The sequence below is a fragment of the Carcharodon carcharias genome, chromosome 6 (assembly GCF_017639515.1).
Source record: "Carcharodon carcharias isolate sCarCar2 chromosome 6, sCarCar2.pri, whole genome shotgun sequence".
NCBI classification, from domain to species: domain Eukaryota; kingdom Metazoa; phylum Chordata; class Chondrichthyes; order Lamniformes; family Lamnidae; genus Carcharodon; species Carcharodon carcharias.
The window spans coordinates 146,901,980-146,924,424 of NC_054472.1; the positions used below are offsets into that span (position 1 = coordinate 146,901,980).

The window sequence follows — 22,445 nt, forward strand, 5'->3', positions numbered from 1 at the left end:
TCCATTTATCTATGTTAATGTACATGTATGACTATACTTGTATGCAGATGTGGGTATACATGTGTAGATGTATCTGTATTTAAGGAGAGAATGTTAAATTAACTGATCCAGCAAGACTGGGGGCAGGGGTAAGTCAGCAGAGCATGGGGAACCTGGAAGTCACAGACCCCGTGCACTGTGGGGTTTGACTATGTGACATTACAGAATGCTTCCCTGCCTGATAGCCAGTCTGATTGACAAAGTAGCCTGGAGGAGGTCACATGACCAGATAGGTCTGTTCCCTGACTGAGGAGAGGAGTTTGGGAGGGGTCAATCCCAGGGCGGTGGGGGTGTTGGATTCTGAGCCCAGGTGGGGTGTTTGATCTGATCATGGAGTCCTAGGGTCAGGATCTGGTCTCAGAGTCCCAGGGGTGGGGGGGGGCAGAGATCTGATCCAAGAGTCCTGAGGTTAGAGATTTTAGGGATACAATCCTGATATCCTGGGGGTTGGGGCATAGATCTGATCCTGGGGGCTTGGGTGCTATGGCGAGAGGTCGGTGGCCTGGGAGTGATTGGAGAACTCGTGGGGAAGATTAGGAGAAATTGAAAAGGAGGAAGGTGTGTGGCATGCAGCCTTATCATAATAGTTAAAGTTCCAACCCATCTCCCTTGAGCTATTTGGTCTTCCACCGCTCCCACCCACCCCCCCACTACTCACCCTCATCCCATTTCTGTTAAAACTGGAAGTGGACTCATTAGATGAGGAGTGGAGTCAGAATTTAGATTTCTCACACTTTAACCGCATCCCTCTCCTCCACCCTGCCACCCACCCAATCCAAATCCACAATTTCCTTTTAGAGTTTAGATTACCCCTCTAAATCTAATGTATATGTATAACTGTGTGTGTGTGTGTGTGTGTGTGTATGTGTGTGTGTGTGTGTTCATTTGAGTGACTATATGAGTGTGTACATGTAGGTGTTCAGAAATATTAAAGTATATGCTTCACCTTTTTAATAATTGACAATTGATTGGAATCTTTCTTGCTGGTCAAATCCTGCACAAGGTTAAAATGGGTTACTGCTCACTGTCTCTGCAAGCTTCAGCCTGTTTAATGAATGATTGCTTCCTTTAGTCCTTCAATGAGGACTTTTCTCACAGGCCTGTCAAACCATTTGAAAATGATCAATGGGTCAGGTGATTTTATTCATTAGCAAGCACCATAAGGGGCTGTTTAAATCTGTAATTGAGACCCATTTTAAGTCTTTGAACTGTGGGCTATCTAATGTTGCTGAGCAAAGGGCAATTTTAATTGCTTTTGATCTGGGATGGCTTCAAAAACAATTTGGAGCGATATCTTAGCTTTAAAACAACCAGACATCAGTCTGTCCAAAATCGTCTAGAAGGTTTGAAATGGCACAGGGGATTCCCTGTTAACAAGTAGCCAGACAGGCAGTAAATGACAATAGACTGACTTTTCTTATTTGAAGGGCCTATTTGAGTGCAGGGGCTTGTAAAATAAAGCAGGTGGCCAGCCCATTGCTTTCCTGCCTAATCCAGACACGTCCACCATATTATCGGAGCGGGTAAGGCATAAGGCAGCCAGCCCACCCTTAAGCTGAGTGAGTCCTTTAAGTGGCCAATTAACTGCCATTTAAGGGTTTCAATCCTCTTCTGCAGCAATTTTTTATTCTGCAGGGGAAGTCTGGGACAAGCAACCCAGCAGTGTTGACTATGCGGGCTGCTATAGGGCAGGAAGAGGGATTTGTTGTGCCCATTGAGGGCACCTATTGCCCCCTTACCCCAAGATAAAACCCCCTTTATTCCTGCCCCCTGCCCTTTGTTGTATGATGTTGTATGTGCCTGCATGCTATTGTAATGTAAAGGTGCTCAGCTGAGCAAGGGTTAATTTTGGACTGCCCACGGTGTGATGTATAGAGTCACATGGTATTAGACTAAAGAACATTCCACAGAGAGCACTCTTGAGGCAGCCTACCTGCATGGAACAGCACCATGCATGACAGTAACCTGCGATCTGTAAATAGTTAAAGATTAACAATAAATGGTTCATGTTTAAACGTACAAGTCTCAAGGTCTCATTGTTGAGACATCACTGTGTACCATAATACAACATAGTGATCAGCGGTGATAATACAACATGGTGGCAGCAGTGGGATATGAAAGGTGGCATTTTAAACAATGAACCCAGAATAGTATCCCAAGATATGAGAAACTAAAAGGAGCTAAAGCCAAAGCAGAGAGATGCGAACCTAAGAAGAAAACTTGAAGAAGCTCCACTACAGTCTTGGAAGTTGAGGAATCCATTAGAATGAGTGGAAGTCCATCGCGAGACCTCTGAGTGATGTAAAGTGAATACACCTGCTCATATCACAAAGAGGGGTGAGCATAGCTACAAAAAGTACAAGACCCCTGAGCAATGCAGAGCAAAACAAGACTGCTCAGAATCACAAGTAGGGTGAGCAAATGATAAGACCCAGAGTGACACAGAGTCAAAGGACCCAGACAGTTCACAAGATGGTGAGCAAAATTGCAAAAAGGAAGCTGTACTTACATTATGGAATAGATGGAATTCTCAGAGGCTCAGCAGATTGCAGCTTTGGTGGCCATGCTGCACTGAAATTAAAAAAACAAGTTAAATAAAAATTTACCTGTGGAGTAAAGAGAGAAGCCTGCAGAGCATAATTAAAAAAGGAAAAAGCCTGCAGAATTTAAGAGAAAGTGAACACTTTTCAGTCAGGTTCTAGCCTCCTTACAGAGGAACAAATTGCTGCTGTTCTAAAAGTTCCTGCAAAGTTGCAACACAGATTGTGAGCACAATGCTTCCAAGCATTTGGAAATGCTGAAATCTTAGTTTTAAAATCAGTCTAAATTGAAAGGAATTAGTTTCAAACATTCTCATTTTAAAATAAGGAGAGCAGATTTTGTCCCAAACTAAGGGATAGCCAAGCTGCAAGCCCAGTGCAGTACAATACAAAAGCTGGAACACTCTGTACCTGGATTGATACATTTGTTGCAAAATATAACACCCGCAAAGCTTCTTTCCCCAAATTTCAGCAGCCAAAAATCTCCCCAGCAACAAGGGTCTTAAAATTATCAAGAAAACAAACAGGCTGCAGACACCCCGAGTGAAAAAATGGTTACTGCACAGACAGTCTTAAAGGATCAATGACATTTAAAGCAGCAACTACAAGAAAAAAGACCATGGAAAGAAAGTCAGCAGAGACCCCAGAGAGAGGATAAGGGCAACAAGTGACCTCAGAAAGAAGGTAACTCCCAATAAAGCACCAAGGGCAACAAAAGACCTCAGAGAAAGGGTTAAATGTTTCAATAAGGTTGCCTCTCATTCTTTTAAATTCCAATGAGTACAGGCCCAACTGATTCAACCTCTCACCAGAAGAAAATCCCTCCATACCTGAGATCAACTTAGTGAACCTTCTCTGGACTACCTCCAAAGCCAGTATATTTTTCCTTAGAAAAGTGGACCAAAACTGTTCACAGTTTTCTAGGTGTGGTCTAACTAGTGCCTTGTATAGTTTTAGCAAGACTTCCCTTTTTTATACTCCATTCCCTTAGAAATAAAGGCCAATATTCCATTGCCTTTCTGATTACCTGCTGAATTTTTACGCTAGCTTTTTGTGATTCATGCACGAGGATCCCCAAATCCCTCTGTGCTGTAGCTTTCTGCAGTCTTTCTCCATTTAAATAATATTCAGCTTTTCTAACCTTCCTGCCAAAGTGCATAACCTCATATTTCCCACATTATATTCCACCTGCCAAGCTTTTGCTCACTTACTTAACCTGTCTATATCCCTCTGTAGATTCTTTGCATCATCCTCACCACTTGCCTACCCAGCTATTTTTGTGTCATCTGCAAACTAGGCGACAGTACATTCACTTCCCTCATCTAATTCATTAATATATATTGTAAATAATTGTGGCTCCAGCAATGATCCCTGTGGCACTCCACTAGTTACAGGTTGCCGTCCTGAAAATACCCCCCTTATCCCAACTCTCTATCTTCTATTAGTTATCCAATCCTCTATCCAGATCTCATCATTGAGACATCACTGTGTGCCATAATACAACATGGTGATTTGCAGTGATTATTATATTGCTTTTGGCATTTTGCGAGGTCTTTGTAAAGTTTGTAAGTACTACAAACATGCTGGGGCTAAAAATTGATCAAAGGCGAAAGCACATTCAAGGATTGCACTTTCCCAGAAACTCCACTGTTGGCCTCAAAAAACCAAGGTCCCTAATTTTCATTGCAATGGCATGCTCCTGATAGGGTTGCATATGGTGCAGCTAGTTGGCAGAATTGGGGCAAGCAATGGCAGATTTCCCCTTCCAATGCCTAAATTGTTTGCTTATTTAGTAAGGAGGCCGTACTCCACTGCATCAATGACGGTGGAAACTGCTTTGTCCTGATGTTCTATTTTCCTTCTTTATGATTGTAGCAATACTAATGAGCAGCCTCTTGTAATTCAGTACAGCTTCCCTTCAAAAGGGACAGACTGGCTTTAAGAACAGAAAGCTGGCTGGATCTACGGCATGCTATCAGTACACGCTGCTTGGCTCCCTGCTGAGTGCAGAGGCAGGTGACATCACGTCAGTCACTTAGCTCAACACTATAATTAGGTAAAAGAGGTGGCAGCACAAATTTTTAAGAATTTATCCTTTCTTGGGATGCGGGCGTCGCTGGCTAGGCCAGCATTTATTGCCCATCCCTAATTGCCCTTGAGGGCATTTAAGAGTCAACCACATTGGTGGGTCTGTAGTCATACGTAGGCCAGACTAGGTAAGGACAGCAGATTTCCCTTCCTAAAGGACATTAATGAACCAGATGGGTAATCAGCATGCTGCCTACCTCCACCTTAACGGGCACAAATTGTGACCCTTGCGCCCAAACTACAGTGTGGATCAATTTTTAGTCCTCAACGTTTGTATCAAATGCTGTACATTTACCTGTTTAGTGTTCAATAAATGTGTCCATTGGTTATACTATGCAATAACATAGTTATTTCTTCACCCACTTAACTCAAAGTGCGATGTGTTCCAGTAAAGCAGACCTCAGTGACAAGAACTCTCTGTTTGACTCCTGAGTCTCAATTCAATTATCTGGATGTCAGGAAAGTAAAGATGTCATGTGGTATATAGGAGGACACAAAGCTTGGCAGAGTGGCTGGTGAAAATGACTCCAAGAAGCTTTGAGCATTTGAACCCTATCACAGTAGTGTGGTGATTTGTGCGCATGTATGTTATAAAACCTGTGCACATCTGTTTGTTTACTTATTGGTCCAGAATATTTATAGATCCATTGGCAGAAACATTGATTTTTTTGCTTTCTCAATTTAGATCAATAGGTTTAACAAGTGTGAGGATCGAGCTATTCTCATTACCGACCAAAACCTGTACAAATTGGAGCCAGCCAGACGCTACAAGTGCATGAAGGCACTACCGCTCAGCTATGTGAGTATCCAGACATACATCATGGCACAGATGTGAGCAACAGCTGGAGACAGGGCTTCTTGGTACTCCCTGGGATATAGAAAAAAAAATCACCCCCTTTAAAGATGGAAGATCACCATCAGGAACCCTATAAAGAGAGAAGGCCTGAAAGTCTGCTGATCACAATCTTCACAATTACACTCTGGATATGCTCACCAGTGGTCTCATGCACTGACTGCACAGAGTCAGTGGCAGTGGTTGAGAATGCAGAGTGAATTGGGTGATCCCGATGAAAGCCTGCCTGTTGTGACTTCAGGCAGCATGAGCAAGCAGCATGCCCGCCTCTTTTCGGTGTGATGCTGCTTACATATGCCTCCTCTTTCCTATGTTTGTTTTTTATATCACAGTGTTGCACAACTGCAGAGGCTGGTCAAGCAGCTGACTGAAATGCTTCACATGAGTAAAAAAATTTTTTTATTCGTCCATGAGATGTGGGCATAGCTGGCTAGGCCAGCATTTATTGCCCATCCCTAATTGCCCTTGTTTAGAGGACATTTAAGAGTCAACCACACTGCTGTGGGTCTGGAGTCACATGTAGGCCAGACCAGGTAAAGATGGCAGATTTCCTTCCCTGAAGAACATTAGTGACCCAGATGGGTTTTTACGACAATTGGCAATGGTTTCATGGTCATCATGAAACCTTTTAATTCCACATTTTTAGGACTAGCTTGGGGAATTATGCAGTTAGCACTGTGGCCTCCTGTGAGGATCAGCAATCCACCAGTTGAAATAGATAGTTTTATCTGAAATGTCCTATCCAAATGGGTGAAGTTGTACTGAAATGTTTCTAGCTTGGACACCCTAGACACAGAGGTCACCCACTACATGAATTAGAGGAAGTTCTGACATCCCCATTTGTTCTTTTAGGTGACTGGAGTCAGTGTAACCGACGGCAAGGATCAATTGATCATCTTCCACACCAAGACAAATGATGACCTGGTGGTTTGCCTGGACAAGATGCAGCAGGGGAATGATAATAGGATTGGAGAAGTTGTTGGTGTCTTGGCGAATCACTTTAACAAGTAAGTGATGCATACAGCACTACATTGTGAAGTAAATGTAAACATATTCTGACCATACAGAAATTCACCTGCCCATCAGTATACAGGGCTTCTGCACAGCCACCTTGGTTTGGTCTGCATGCTGCGTATTCAGCTGGAATACTGAAACACCCAAAAACTGTCAACATAGCAGCGAAATTAGCAGTGCTTAATTACATGGCAGGGCCATAACTCATAGTGTAAGATACTTCCAAGACTGAAAAGGTGACAGAAGATGAGGTAAATACAGAAGTAGCGGCTAAGTGATATTAAAGTTGAAGAAAAGCTATACCAAGGGAGTTAAAGAGTTCCACAGTTTTGTGATTGCAATATTACAACATAGTGTCAATTGAAGAAGATATTCGTCCATTTGATCTCCCCCTTCCAGGATATTAAGCCTCTTGGACTGTCAATGAGGCATTTATTTGATAGACCAACTCTACTCTCTCCACATGACAACATCAACCATTTCTTAAAGGAGTCCAGTGCTCTGGTCTCAGCCATCTGTCCTGGTAACCCGTAGCAGTGGTTTGCTACTGCCTGTGTAACGGTCCTGCAGAAAGAATGATATGCATCTGTGATGCAGAACCACTCATAATTTGATGCTCATTGACACTAAATAGTCAATAGCACTCAAAGACCATAAGGTTTCTCTTGTGGGAAATGTAATGGCCACACTGATGCAATAGGCAGCACTCTTTAAGATGAGTTTCGAAAGGCCAACTTTTGCCAAATTCAGAACAACAGAAGATGAAACTTGGAAGTTTGGGCTGGTATAGGGACCGCAGAGATGAGATATGAGAAGCTGGGGATATATGAGGAATCTGGGTATGATAGTGGGATAGTGGGATAAACTTCTAATATAAACTGCCAGGATTAAAAATATTTCTGAAAGGAAGGAGATGGGCAATTGTTGATTGGATTCCACTTCCGTAAAGAATTCTCCACTTCATGAGATACAGAAATAAATTACAAATAGATACGCTTTAGTTCCAAAAACCAGACCAGATAACCTGTTTCAGTACCAGAGCTAGAAGGTAGTGTTAGCTGGGGTACATTGATGGGACCGTGCAGGAGAACTTTAATCAACATCTAACCTGGGCCTAAATGACCTAGAAGTGTTTGATAGGACAGCATAGAGGGAGTTTTATTCTGAACCCACTCCGTTACTGACCTGGGATTGTATGATACTAATACAATACTGAATGGAAAAAAAACGCAGAATGGTCCGTTCCCTATTACTGATTGACGTCCTCAAATAGACAAGATTAACTTTGACTAACTCCCTGCTGACACTGATTACCTGATATGTGGCTGGTTTATCTGTTTGTGAGTCATCTTTAATAAGATCACAGTTGTCTGCCATTTGTACTAATCCTATGGATAGTACTTGAAGCTGGATTAATAACTGAATGAATTTGACCATCAGGACCTCTTCTGTAGACAGCATCCCAAGTGCCATGGCAACAGATAGGCTGTGAGCTGTTTCCACACTATTTGATTGTTTCTGTGAGGGGACTGTTGGCAGACAGCTCTGTGGGTGTTTTTGTTGGCTTTTTTTTCCTGTTCCTGTGTAATGAGAACCAACGCCCATGTGTTATGCTTCTTCATTTGTTTTTTTCACTGTGGCTTGTCAGTAGGATAGGACCTTGCTTAGATCTAGTTGCTAAACCACCTGTGTCATCCATTGCTCAGTTGGTAGCACTCCCACCTCTGGCCCACTCCCACCTTTGCATTCAAGTACCGCTCCAGAGACTTGAGCACAAAAGCAGAATAGCGGAGTCTTGGCGCCTTGGCTAATATTTATCCCTCAACCAACAGTACAAAAATATATTATCTGGTTATGTGTCTCTTAGCTGTTTGTAGGACCTTGCTATGGATAAATTGGCTGCCATATTCCCTACATTTCAACAGTGTTTACACTTCAAAAGATAGGTTAACTAAGTGAGCAAGAAGATGTTGGGTAGAGTATATTGTGGGGAAATGTGAAATTTTCCACTTCGATAAGAAGAATGGAAAAACGAAATATTTTTTAAAAGGTAAGAGGTGAACAAATGTCAGAATATCTGGGAAGATGGTGGTATAGCGGTAGTATCACTGGGCTAGTAATCTAGAGGCCCAAGCTAATGTTCTGGGAATACTGGTACAAATCCCACCATGGTAGATGGTGGGATTACTAACCCTTGAATTGAAAACTAGTTTCAGTAATGGTGAAACTATTGTCAATTATCATAAAAGCCCATCTGGTTCACCAAAGTCCTTTAGAGAAGGAAATCTGCCATCCTTACCTAGTCTGGCCTACATGTGACTCCAGACCCACAGCAATGTGATTGACTTGGAAATGACTGAGCAAGCAACTCAGTTCAAGGGCAATTGTAGATGACCAATAAATGACCTTGCCAGCGATGTCCACATCCCATGAAAGAATAAAGAAAAAATATCAGGGAAAATTGGGTGTCCTTGTATACAAATCACAGGAAGTTAACATGCAGCAAGCACTTAGCTAGGGAAATAATGTGGAATTGATTGGAGTATAAGGTTAAAGAATTCTTGCTGTAAATATATAGTGAAAGCATGCTTAGAGTAATCTATGCAGTTTTGGTCTCCTTACCAAAGGAGGGGCCTTGGAGGGACTACAGTGAAGGTTCACTGGATAATATCTGGGATGAGAGGGTACTCTACAGGGACTGATTAATGTAGAATGTGCTTATATTCCCTGGAGTTTATAAGAATGGGAGATAATCTCATTACAATGTGTGAAATTTTTAGAAGGCTTGACAGGGTGGGTGCTGAGAGGTTATCTTCCCTGGTTAGAGTCTAGAATGAGGGGCCATTGTCCTAGGAAAAAGGGTGAGCCATTTAGTACTAAAAAGGGAAGAAATGTGTTCACATAGAGGGTTGTGACTCTTTGGTTGATATTTTGAAACTAAGGGAATCAAGGGCTATGGGGATAGATTGGGAAAGTGGAGTTGAGGTAACTCAGTCATGATCATATTGAATGGTGAATCAGGCTTAAGGAATCGTTTATCCTATTTCTTGCTCCTATTCCTGTTGTTTTTATGTTAAAACATTCTTTTTTGGCTGTACTGTATTGGCGGAGGTTGTGAAAGTTGCTATATAAATGCAAGCTTTTCTTTCTTTCATTCCATCTTGGTATGTTTACTTTCCAAAAAGCAGTGTCCTTCATCCTACAGCACCTTCATAGACCCACTTTGTTCTTCTACGCTACAATGAATTATACAATGGAGCACTGCCAAGAAAGAGAGAGGAACCTGTAAACCTCTTGTTGGTTTAAAATATTAATGAAAAAGCAAGGCACAGCGATTCCGCAAAGCAATCATCCAATCTGCATTCGGCCTCCCCACTGTAGAGGAGACCGCATTGTGAGCAGTGAATACAACTTCAACAAATGAAAACTTTATGTCCTATCAAGTTGCTATCAGAAAGGGCAGAGCTCAAGGCTATTGTTTGTGTAACCTTGCACCATGCAGTCTTCCAAATTAAACTCTCATTTGATAGTCAGATCAATTGCTAAATCAGGAAAAGATACCCAATATTTAGACTGTATTTTAACAGTTCAGTAAACCTTTCCTGAAGGCTGGTGTGGGTAGATTGTTCTCAGGCCACAATGTCAGACTGTTTATCCCCTCAAGCATGTACTTTCCAATTATTTAAAGTCAGCTCGGTTCAGGAGCTAATGCCATGGAATATTAAGAGATTTGACTGATCTGTGATAATCTAACAGTCTTTGATGTGGCTTTGTGACTGAAGCAGATCTCTCTCTCTCTTTCTTTTTCTCTTCCTCATTCTGTCCTTCATTCACTTAATACAAAACAGTGAGATATGAACTCTGAAATTCCAAATAGTTCCCAAGCATGGTTGAATCATATTCTTGGAGGTTTCACTGCATCCAACCAACCTGCTCTATTTCTGTGCCATCAGTTACTTTGACATTTCAATCCTTGTGACAATAGGTTAATAATGGCCACTACAATACCCGCAATTCCCTGTGCTCCAGAATCCATTCTATACATTGCTTGGCTTTATTGTAGCATGAATATGCTGCACTGCAGCCCTTCTGTTTGTTGGAAGTCTGGGAAAGTGCTCAGATCATTTTTCTCTCAGGTTTTCCACGGGATTAACCTAAAGTTTCCTGGAGACTTTAGGACAATCCAGCGAGCTGGCTAGCCTATTTTCTATCTTCCTACCTCAGGACTCAAGCGTCACTGTGCTGTGGGATTCCAGCAGGAGTCTTACTTTCTCTCACTGAGAAACCTCACAATAGTAGTGGTGGTGAGAGAGAGGGGGAAAACAAATTACAGAGGCAAAATGAAAGTGAAAAAGGATAGAGGAGAGAAGACTTTGATACCATTTGCTTCTGTTCTGTGTCAGACATGGTTTGCTAATTTTAATGAATGATTTGAGTCATTGTGTTGAGTTCAAAGCTCTTGAAAGCCTCACTACTTGACTCTTCCATGTTTGACAACCATGGGCCTGGATCAGAATGCTATGACTTGGGTTAGGAACATAGAATTTGATCTGATCATTGGCCCTCTGTAATCCCATTATTGAACAGCCAGGGGAAATGTGGTGTAAATAGTTTTTCTGCCTCGGAATCAAACTCTGACAGGTGACAGATGGCTTGCTTTGGGGCCTAACCCTATTCTTCTCCTTCCCTCCCCTGCAGTTCTGGGCATAAAGGACTTGACCAGCACCATCTGTTGTAGGCAGCTGTCAGCACGCGTCTGGCTAGCTTCTAAGAGATTGTGGGAGGGGCTGGAGAGGGCCTGCCACCTGCTGGTGGCATTGTTGCACAGGGCAACCTTTGCACCATGACACACTGAATAGGGGCCTAGTCTGGTTGTGGAGAGGTGGGGGAAGCCAGGGATGGAGATAGGAAAGAACAAGCAGTTGAACACTCTGTCAGGGTTTAGACAACAGTTCTGACCACCCGAACAGGGGAGCAACAATTAATGTGTGATCACATTTTTATGGAACCACTATTGATTGATTGATGCAGGCTGCTCGGTGATTGTGCTCATGCTACTCAGCTCCATGAAAATTTTATATAAAAACTCAGCAGCAGAATACCAAAGGTGCCCCTCAGCCTGTGTGAAATCAGCTTGATCTCAGCCAGCCTGCAGGTTTGAAGCATTAAAACTAGTCTCAATGTCTCTAGAGAAAATATTCAGTTACAATTTCCACTTTTGATCATTATTAAAGCCCGGAGGTATGGTTGGGTCTGGGTAAGGATGTCAACTGAAGACAGGATTAAACTCAACTTTGCTACCCACAATAGCAACACCAAGTATATTCTCCATCACAGTCCACCTGTACAAATATATACCTTGCATTTGCCGTGGATAAAGTGTGTCCAGTGTCTTTCAAGTGTTTTGTGACTTGGGAATCGAACAGTGAACCTCTACAACTGTCTCCAGTTGACTGAACTAGATCACATGCTTCCACATCATCTCCTTACTGTTCGCAGATGGAAAAAGATAACTCTCTATTAGACTTCAAGCAACCAGGCAAATTTATTGTAGTTGAATTTAAAAAGCACCTTTCATGATCTCAAAGTCCCAAACAGCTTCACAATCAATCAGCAGCCAATTTGCACACATCAAGGTCCTGCAAACAGTACATAGATAGATGGAAAATCTCTTATTCTGGTTGTCCAAAAGACAGAACTTCCAACAGGGCAGCACTGAAGTGTCAGCCTAGAATATTCATTGAGTTTCAGGGGTGAGATTTGAACCCACACTACCTTGACTCTGAGGTATGAGAACTACCAATGAGCCACAGCTAACCCAATTCACTGTCTTGGTGTACGTTTCACAGTCACTCTAAATGCACAAACAAATTGCTTGAATTAACATAATGGCTGTCAAGTCTATGGATGGCGATCACAGATAGTGGTTAGTAAACTGGAAGCTGGAACATTTTGATTCAACATGTCAATGGCTCTCCTCATTCTCTCGACATTTGTTTATGATGGCGCACTGCTTTCAGTTATAAGAATTCCTGCAGCCAAATCACATCTCAGTCAAGAAGGATTTGTTTGAAGGGAGAACCAGGCAGTGAGACTGACAGGGGGAGGCTAGAAGGCAAATACTGCACTCACAGCGAATTACATTCAGATCAGGACATGAGCCTTTGCTGGACAGAAAGTTTGCAAGAGTTCCAAGGGTGGAATTTCACACCGGCGGGATTTTACAGTCCCACTGAAGTCAATGGATGTTTGAATAGCTTGCCGCATTTTATGGCCGGACCCCTGTCAGGATGGGGCCGTAAAATTCCACCTCCAGACTGGGCATGCATCTGTGGTGCACTGGTATACTCTCAGACTGGCTGTTATATCATCTGAAACTGGCAGAGTTATGCACATTTCACATGGATGAAATTTCACAGGGCTCACAGTGGATTTAATTGAATAACAGAAAGAAGCTATTCAGCCCATCATATAGGCGCCAACAGGGAAGCTGAAGTTACCCACCCCCACCCTACTACAGCTGCCACATTTTCCGCAACCATCACGAAACCAGAAGGTTTGATTTTAACAACCCCTTCCCCAATCTGGTGGGCTTGCTGAGTGGGAGGGGTTAAAATGAGCCAAATTTACTGAACAATCTAAGGCTGCACTGCTCCCACCTGGCCAGGGCTGCACGGCTCCCACCTGGCCAGGGCTGCACTGCTCCCACCTGGCCAAGGTTGCACTGCTCCCACCTGGCCAGGGCTGCACTGCTCCCACCTGGCCAAGGTTGCACTGCTCCCACCTGGCCAAGGCTGCACTGCTCCCACATGGCCAGGGCTGCACTGCTCCCACCTGGCCAGGGCTGCACTGCTCCCACCTGGCCAGGGCTGCACTGCTCCCACCTGGCCAAGGTTGCACTGTTCCCACCTGGCCAGGGCTGCACTGCTCCCACCTGGCCAAGGCTGCACTACTCCCACCTGGCCAGGGCTGCACTGCTCCCACATGGCCAAGGCTGCACTGCTCCCACCTGGCCAAGGTTGCACTGCTCCCACCTGGCCAGGGCTGCACTGCTCCCACCTGGCCAGGGCTGCACTGCTCCCACCTGGCCAGGGCTGCACTGCTCCCACATGGCCAGGGCTGCACTGCTCCCACCTGGCCAGGGCTGCACTGCTCCCACCTGGCCAGGGCTGCACTGCTCCCACCTGGCCAGGGTTGCACTGCTCCCACCTGGCCAGGGTTGCACTGCTCCCACCTGGCCAAGGTTGCACTGTTCCCACCTGGCCAGGGCTGCACTGCTCCCACCTGGCCAGGGCTGCACTGCTCCCACCTGGCCAGGGTTGCACTGCTCCCACCTGGCCAGGGCTGCACTGCTCCCACCTGGCCAGGGCTGCACTGCTCCCACCTGGCCAAGGTTGCACTGCTCCCACCTGGCCAGGGCTGCACTGCTCCCACCTGGCCAGGGCTGCACTGCTCCCACCTGGCCAGGGCTGCACTGCTCCCACCTGGCCAGGGCTGCACTGCTCCCACATGGCCAAGGTTGCACTGCTCCCACCTGGCCAAGGCTGCACTGCTCCCACCTGGCCAGGGCTGCACTGCTCCCACCTGGCCAGGGCTGCACTGCTCCCACCTGGCCAGGGCTGCACTGCTCCCACCTGGCCAGGGCTACCACTGCAAACAGGGCAGGAGCTTAATTTAAATCTGCAAGTTGCAATCCACTTGCACTGTGGGAGCACAAGTTAAATATTGTATTACAATGTAGCATCCTGCCTCTCCAAGAAGGGATACACAGGGCTGAAGTTCCTGGACATTGAGTACTTTTGGCCATGGGGATCATTTATGGATCCACAACCCAGCCATCAGAGCAGCCGTCCAAATCAGTTTCCTGGAAGGCGACCAACTAGCAGGCTGCCTTTGGGTTCACCGTCCAATACCAATGGGTGGGTTGAGGAAGGGGAGAACAACCTAAGGCTGCACTGCTCCCACCTGGCCAGGGCTGCACTGCTCCCACCTGGCAGCCTTCACAACTGTTGGACTATCAGGCAAGAGCATCAAAGGAGCGCAGAACAAAATGGCTGCGAGAAAAGACTGACGGAACCGGCAGCCATCTCTGCACCCTGAGCGCTGTCTCTGAAAGCAATCTCCAGGAGTTGCTTTTACAGTGGCAAGCCTTTGGTTGCAGATGCCATCGGGATGACTGCTTGCATGATTGAAAGGTCAGACTGCACCTTATTTTCATGCCACCATGAACTCCTGTTGTGCAACCACCTCCTCTGAGTAGTCAAGGTTCTGACATAGCATCGTACATGCTCCATGCTATCAAAATTGCATTGCCATTGGAAAACTGGTGCCAACTGACATTAAACAAGTAAATTAGCTTCCTGCCACTGCTGGGCAGATTGCCATAGCTGCACAGGAGTCATCTCTAGTAAAATCAGAAGGAAGAGGAAACACATCGGGGAACCGGCACAACGCATTTTTCTCTGACTTTTCTCACTCCCGCGCCTCCAAACCCACCTCCAAGGGCCTGCTGATATATCCCTGAGCTGTTAATATTGAACACACTGTCATTTTATCTCGTGCCCACCCACTAATCATCAGACTTGATGATTTCATTTTCCCAACTTGCCATGGTAAAAGTTGAACTCACAGCCTCTATCCGAGCAATAGTCATGATAGATGGGTTTAAAGGTAGGGGGCTGCTCGTAAAATGCAACGTGTGGCCTGCCACCACTTTCTGGCCCACCCCCAGCCTGTGGCCCATTTTCCAGGGAGTGGTGGAAGCATCAAGCCTAGTACCACATCCTGACCCTGCCGCTATTTTACCTGTGACAGGTGAGGCTCAGGCCAAACGGGTAGCCCAGTAGCTTTTACTGGGTCGGCTAGCATCGGTTAAGGGGTGGGTACCTCCTTTGGGGGTTCCCTATGCCCATCGGAGGCACCTGCTAAGGTCATAGCCTCCTTTAACCCACCCCCCCATCCCCCCCCACGCCCCCCCCCCTCCCACCATGGCCTCTCAAACCCAGCCCTCCAACACCCTCACTGGGGTCAGCTAGCCAGGACCTGCCAATAGCCAGGACTTAGCTTCAATCCAGCCTCCATAATCTCCTTTCCATTGGGGACGGCCTGTAGTCCCAGCAATGGCCACCGTTTGAATCTGGCACTGCTGGGATTATAGAGCTGCTGGCCATCCGACTGGCCAGCAGCTCTCTAAGGCTGGACTCCTTCACAGATGGGGATGGGAATTCTCACCCTTAGCCAGTGAACACTCCGACTCTTCGGGTGGCAGGGCGGGAAACCCAGCCATCCAGATGTTGTCACCCCTGCTGATCCCAGGATTCATTGTAAGTCAGCAGCTAGTGTGCAGGACTGTGTGAATCACAGGCAGTCTAAGGGTTAAATGGGCCTGTGAGCAGCAAGTGCCTATTTTTGTCGCAGTTTATGGTCCTTCTGAATCAGCCGTGAGCTGTACTTTCAGCGTGGCTAGACAAATGTCAAATCTGTGAGACAACATCCTAGACATGCCTGAAGGTAGGAGCTCCCATTTAACCTCACTGTAATAATCAGAAATAAAAACACACTGAAAGCTTCTGTCTCTTCGATGGTAGAAATAACTGCACAGGATTCCTCAATCTCATTGTGAGGGCCAGGAGGGATGGAAACTACAGTCATTTGCCCTGAAAAGGGAAAGAGGGCAGATTTCCCTCAGAAATCAGAGACCAATGTCAGCAAAATAGTATCGCAACACATTTCTGAAGAACCAGTCAGAGCACTTCACACAATGAATTACCTTTGTAAGCGCAGTGACAATTGTTAAAAAGGGGAATATGGCAGCCAGTCTGCACCAATATCTATCCACAAGTAGAAACCCTGGGCAGGATTTTCGCTCTGATACAGGGGCAGGAGTGGAGGCAGGCTGATGCATAATATCATGCCGCTGGTTGGTGTGTCAGCTCGCCAACACCATCCCACCCACCCCACTCACCCCCCCAAGCCATTTTCCCGGAGGCCAGATCAGTGGCAGAATGGCTAATTGTCCAAAAGTGGCCAATAGCTTATCAAGATAATTTAAAGGCCAGTTAAGACCAATTGTCAGAGGCCAACGGTGGTGTGGGGCAGCACCCCATGATGCCTTTGAGGTGCCCCCACCTCCCTGACCCGCAATGGTGGCCAGGCAGCTCTTTTTTATTTCAAATGTTTTAAAGTTGCTGAGAGGGTACCTCATGATGGAGGCCCCCTCTCTCCCCCTCAGCAGCAGGCTGCAGCTTCTTCATGCTGGAGGGCCTGCCATTGACCCTTCAGCTTTGAGACCCTGCCCACGCTCCTTAATTTGATGGCAAGCTTGCTCTCTGGTCATTGGCCAATCCAAACAAAATCCATGTTGGTGACTGCTCCCGACACAGTGCAGGTTCAGGACCCATGTTTAATCCGCACTGTGTCAGGATCCCAACTCAAAACACAAAATCCTGCCCGATCATTGACCGTTCCTTATGTTTTCTTTCTTGGCAGTTTTAGATGAAGGAGGAATGTTGAACAGGACTCACAGAAAAACAATGAATTAACTTGAATTTTTAAGTAGCCTCTGGACATCCCAAAGTGGTTCACAGACAATGACAAATTTTGGAAGCAAGGTCATTGTTGTTATGTAGGGGAACATGGCACCTCATTTGTGCACAGCAAGGACCTTGCAAACAACAGTGAAATAATGGCCAGATAATCTTTTTTAGGCAGTTATAGAATAGCAGTGATGGGGGGCTTATAGGAACCAGCAACTGACTTGTTAGACTTCCATCTGGAGGACCCAAGTAATTCATACTTTTGACTCCACTCTGTTCATCTGCCAAGTGGTGGGAAGTTAACAGGAGCCTTGCATGAAGGAGACTGGCCTCCATTCATCAAAATTGCACATAGCTGTCATTATGATTGACAAAGGATCCGGGAATGTGATTGACAAGAACGGTGCATGATTCAGAGAGAGATGGCAACAAGGATGTTACCGGCCAGAAATTCCTTCGGCAGCAATCTTGGCAAATCATGTCGACATTCAGCCTGATGCTGAATGTGTAGGATGAACGAGAAGTTGCCTCATTAAAATACAAATGCACTACATACAGCAGAGGTGCCTGAATTACCTGAGAAAGCATAAGATGAGTTCCCAAATCCGAACTCGATATTTTGAAAATTTGAATCAAGTTTAAAAAAACTGGAAATAAAAATGAATCCTTACTCTGTGTGGACTATATGTGGCTCCAGACTTTCATCAATATGAGAAGCACAGCAAGTCATTCAATGTGTTAAACCATTGCAAAGGTTAACAAAAATAAAATGAGCTGGACTATTTGGCTGCAATTCCCTACCTAATATTTTTTTTTTTTTCTTTTTTTTTCTTCCCTACCTAATGGCCCTGTTGGTGCACCTCCTCCACAATTAAGGACAGCTGCAGTTCAAGGAGAAGGCCCATCACCTCATCATGATTATTAAGGATGGGGAATAAATGCCAGCATGACAAGTGATGCCTAATTCTCAAGAATATATATATTTTTAATCTCCCTTGAAGCCCCAATGCCCCTAAGCTAAGTTAAACAATCTCAGCCATTATGGATGTTTCAGTTGACTTTGTGCCCCTGCATTAAGGAGGAATTAATTTCGCCGGGATTTCCACTGCCAGTCACTGGCTGCAGGCCCCATTTGTGTGGGCAGGCACCAGGTGAGGCTGCAGCTGTGGCCTAGATTTTTTTTTTTCACTCTGTTCGTTTTGTTTCACCCAAATAACAAAACTGCTGGTTAGTTGGGAGCAATGGATGTTTTTTGCCTGGTTGTAAATTTGTTGAATGGGCCAGCTGGTCTTCTCAGTCCATCTTTTTTGTGTGTTTGTTCATTTGTGATGCCCCTACAGCTGAAGTGCCTTCTGCCACTACTATCTAGCATCAAACTTGAGAACCATTGGAGCCACATCCCAGCAGGGGATCAACACCTTCAGAAAAGTGACTGAGGCAAAATAACAGCAACTGCAAGAATGGCAGTCTGATTTTCCAAATCCATCACTCCTGTGCTTCTCACAGTCGAAAGGCAATTTTCCCACTTCCAAGTCTCCCACAGATGGCTGCAGATTTTATTTAACATCAGCAGTCTGTCAGGGACAAGGTTGTCTCCTTTCTCCGCACCTAGGCAACGGTTGCTAGGCAACAGAGATAAGCTCATTTAAAAAGCTGAAGTAATGGACTTGGTTCAAGAGAGATGTGCAGAGAGGGTTTCAAGAGATGCTTCCCTCTGGCAGAAGAGCTTGTGTGCACTGTCTGTAACCCTCATCCACTCCTGTTTCTCATTCTGAGGACCTGGAAACCTCAGCCTGTCTTTCAAAATTTTCCAAATATTAAAATTGCAGTTTTGTTGTCATATTTCTGGAGAAAGATTTCAGCGAGCAAGCTAAATAGGGGATTAAAAAGATATATGAGTATGATGGGCATGAAAAGACCAATGGGTGCATCAAGCCTGCCTCACCTTCATGATGCCTGGAGTATCCATGACTCACCACTTCCTACCCATCTCCTGACACAGCCATGTAATTTCCTGCGATAGGCAAAAGAACAAGATATAATCCTAGATCTAATAGGGGGGAAAGAAGCTCTGGAATATCCTTCTCCAAACCTCTCAGGTACTCAAAACCAGTTGAGAAAATCACATTAACCATTATGGAGTTAGTGTTGGGGTGGGGATGGCATTTATTGGGGTACAGGCATTACTGCAAAACCTTAGGTCACGGCTTCAGTCACCAGCATCAACACCGACAACGAATAACAGCCACACTCATATCACACCTTTAAAGGCGTTTCACACACATGGGAGAAAATAAATAGCAGTTGTGCTTTTCTTGCCTCCAGACCGCGTGTCCCTGCTTGCTAATGTTTGCCTCCACATCCCTTGACTTCAACTGCTCTCAACATGCCCAGGACCTACCTGCAGGCTGTCTTGGCATCAGCACCAACCAAATCTTGACAGGCCATGACCCGTGAACTTCATTATGATGCCTGTTCGGTGCTCTGGCTTGCTACTTCTATTCAAAGGAGACCCGATAACTCAGGCCTAAGGCCGGTATCAGCCAGTACACTGAACAATCACTCTACTGACATGCTGCCTGGTTTGGACATAAGCTGAACTTCTCTCCATAGCTCATCAATTGATGCATTACCCAGGCTTGGCATAGTTGGCAACACTCTCACATCTGTGTTTGAAGTTAATGAGTTCAAATCATAGTCCCGACTCAAACATGTAACCTCAGTTAATGCTTCAGTGTAGCATTGAAGGGAGTGTTGGGTTGCAAGAGAATCTATCTTTTGGATGAGCCACTAAACCAAAGTCCAGATTTTCATGCCTCTTTCCCTGTCGGAACAGAGGCAGACAGGATTTAAAAATGGTGTGCGGAATCCAATTCCAGAATTCCTGCTCTAATTTCTTATATGTGGAATCTTTTATAACACCAGGATAAGCGTATAGGTTAGCGAGCCTGCACACAGCAATCCATTTGAGAGGGTGAGTATTTTATACTCCCTCATTATTTCCATGGAGTTGGGCCTGCTGTTAGGAGATGTTGAGGTAAGTTCAAAAGATGTTGATAACTTCACATGTCATAGTGTGGTGTAAATGTAATATAAATAAGTTATTTTTTTCAAAACACTGATTAGAGACAGGACTTTGGTTAGAAAAGGTGTGACCAATAAATTAACCAGCATTGTGAAAATGTTCAGATCATTAGAGTACTTTATCCAGTGGATAAATGCTCTTCTGTATTCAAGAGTATTGAGATTAAGATTTTAATATATAAATTTCCCCCATGATTTAATCTTTGATTCATAGTCCAGACATCGGTTCAGTCTTTGGAAGCAGTGGAGTAGATGGCCATCCATCCACTATTTCAAAAGGCTTTAATATATTCAGATCTAGAGACTTTGTTTGCACAGCTGCTCTTTGGAATCCAATTATGAAAGCTTGGCTGGGCTTCAAACTAACTAATGGATTCAGCACAGCAAGGGTTGTTGATATAGTTGTCAAGAGGATTTTGAGCTTTGTTTTTATTGACAGTTTTGTGAGAAGTTTCTTGAAGAAGTTTTTTGAATGGCTGTAAATTTTGACAATTTTATGAGCATCTCAAAAACTTCCAACTGTTATTATAGGGCTAATGAGGTCTTTCATGAGGGTGCTTGGAGAGCATGGAGGCAGCAGGTGCCTGAGTTGTGGATGAGGTATTGGGGGGTAAGGTCTAGGGTGCCCAATACTCATTTACTGTGAACTGTGCCAATGTCCCAGGGAACTGAGTTGCTCTTCTAATCCGCCTGCCTTGGAATCCACCTGCCTCCATTTCCACCACTAGCCTGCTTTGGAAAGTTGGTAACCCCGATTCCAGTTAGTCCCCTCCACCCGACCATGAAAATAGCATAGACAGACACTGCTGGGCAGGTGGGATCGCAATGTTCAGAATTGGCCCGACTCACGATTCCTGGGTTGAGGATGAAAATCCAGGACCGAGACTCTATCTGTCTGTTCAGGTTAAGGTCATTAGTCCAAAACAATTTTCAAGAAACAGGGCCCTGACCTGGTCAACATTCTTCCTTAAGCCAACGTTTGCAAAAAGAAAAGATTAATTTGATGTTTGTGGGATTTCAATGTGCACAAACTGCCTCTGACATAACAAGAGTGATTCTTCTTCATTGGCTTTTGAGATATAGGAAATATCGTCAATGTTCCTTGTTGCCCCAAGAACATTGAGAGTTACCACATAGTATAGGACTGGAGTCACAAATAGTCCAGACCAGGTAGGGTAATAACATGTCGACTCCCCTTAAGAAATTTTGTGATCCAGGTTTTTTTTAAAGAAATCTAGCAGCTTTCATGGCCAGTTTCAACCATTTGTCTAAAAATTACCAGCCCTATCAAGTGTTATAAATTACCATGGCAGAATTTGAACTCACGTCTTGCTTGATTTCTTACTACCATATTACCATATCTAGACTGGAGACTAATTGGCTGAGATAGAGTGAGGATGTGATCAGAAGTTTTCTACCTGCAATTTTCTTCATCCCTTTATTGCCAAAATCAGTGTGTCGCATTGAAAAGCATCTTGTAGGATCAGGACTTCTTCTTTAATAAGCTGTTTAAATAAACTAACAATTCCCTTGAGAAATGGAGGAATGCTGGTGAGGGAACCTCATGGGGACCCAGCAACCCTTTTCATTTGTGTATGCATATTCAAGTATCCAGGATGCAAAGCAGTTTCCTTAATTTTAGATGTTAAGATTTTCCTCGGTGCTCATCAAGATGTTAGCTCTTGGCAATGGAGTACCTTCTTATTTACAGCCCTTATTATAAGCATCACGCATTGCCAAACCAGGTACTGCAGAGGTTAGATCCACAGCAAAGTTCCCTTTACACTGGCCCATTAAACACTCCCAGAACAAACACATTGGGCAGAATTTTCTGCTTGACATGCGGGGCCGGGCCCCACACATCAGCGTATAAAATGATGCACGGTGATGTTGGGCAAGCGTCTTAACGTCACCGCGTGCCATTGCAATATTTCGCTGGGCAGGCGCGCAATGAAGTGCGACACCCGCCCGCCATTAGTTAACGGGCCAGTTAAGGCCCTTAAATCGGCAATCGACACCGATTTTCAGGTGCCAGTGCGATCTTCAGTTCGCTGCACGGGCGCAACGGGCAGGCGGGTAAAAGACTTTTTAATAAAACTCATCCACGGGCGGGATAAGAGGGCTCAGTGGGGTTGTCAATCTGGCCTGTGAGTATTTATCGCAGAAAGTTTTTTTTAACTTGCCTGTGTGATCTGTAACAGTTCAGAATGCATTCCAGCAGCTTCCTCTGTACTTTGAACCTTCAGGTCAGCACTCGGCAGTCAGGAATCTTTATCAGGCCTGCAGCTTTCT

The 22,445-nt window shown here is 44.9% G+C and overlaps 1 protein-coding gene across 1 annotated transcript in view; it reads left to right on the forward strand.

Moving 5' to 3' along the window:
- Positions 1-22,445, forward strand: part of LOC121279363 (unconventional myosin-Id-like) — a 165,208-nt gene that overhangs the window by 129,764 nt on the left and 12,999 nt on the right. Inside the window, exons 20-21 of the mRNA XM_041190548.1 lie at positions 5,353-5,466; positions 6,373-6,527. Of these exons, the coding sequence (XP_041046482.1) occupies positions 5,353-5,466; positions 6,373-6,527 (269 nt within the window). The remainder of the gene's footprint in view (positions 1-5,352; positions 5,467-6,372; positions 6,528-22,445) is intronic.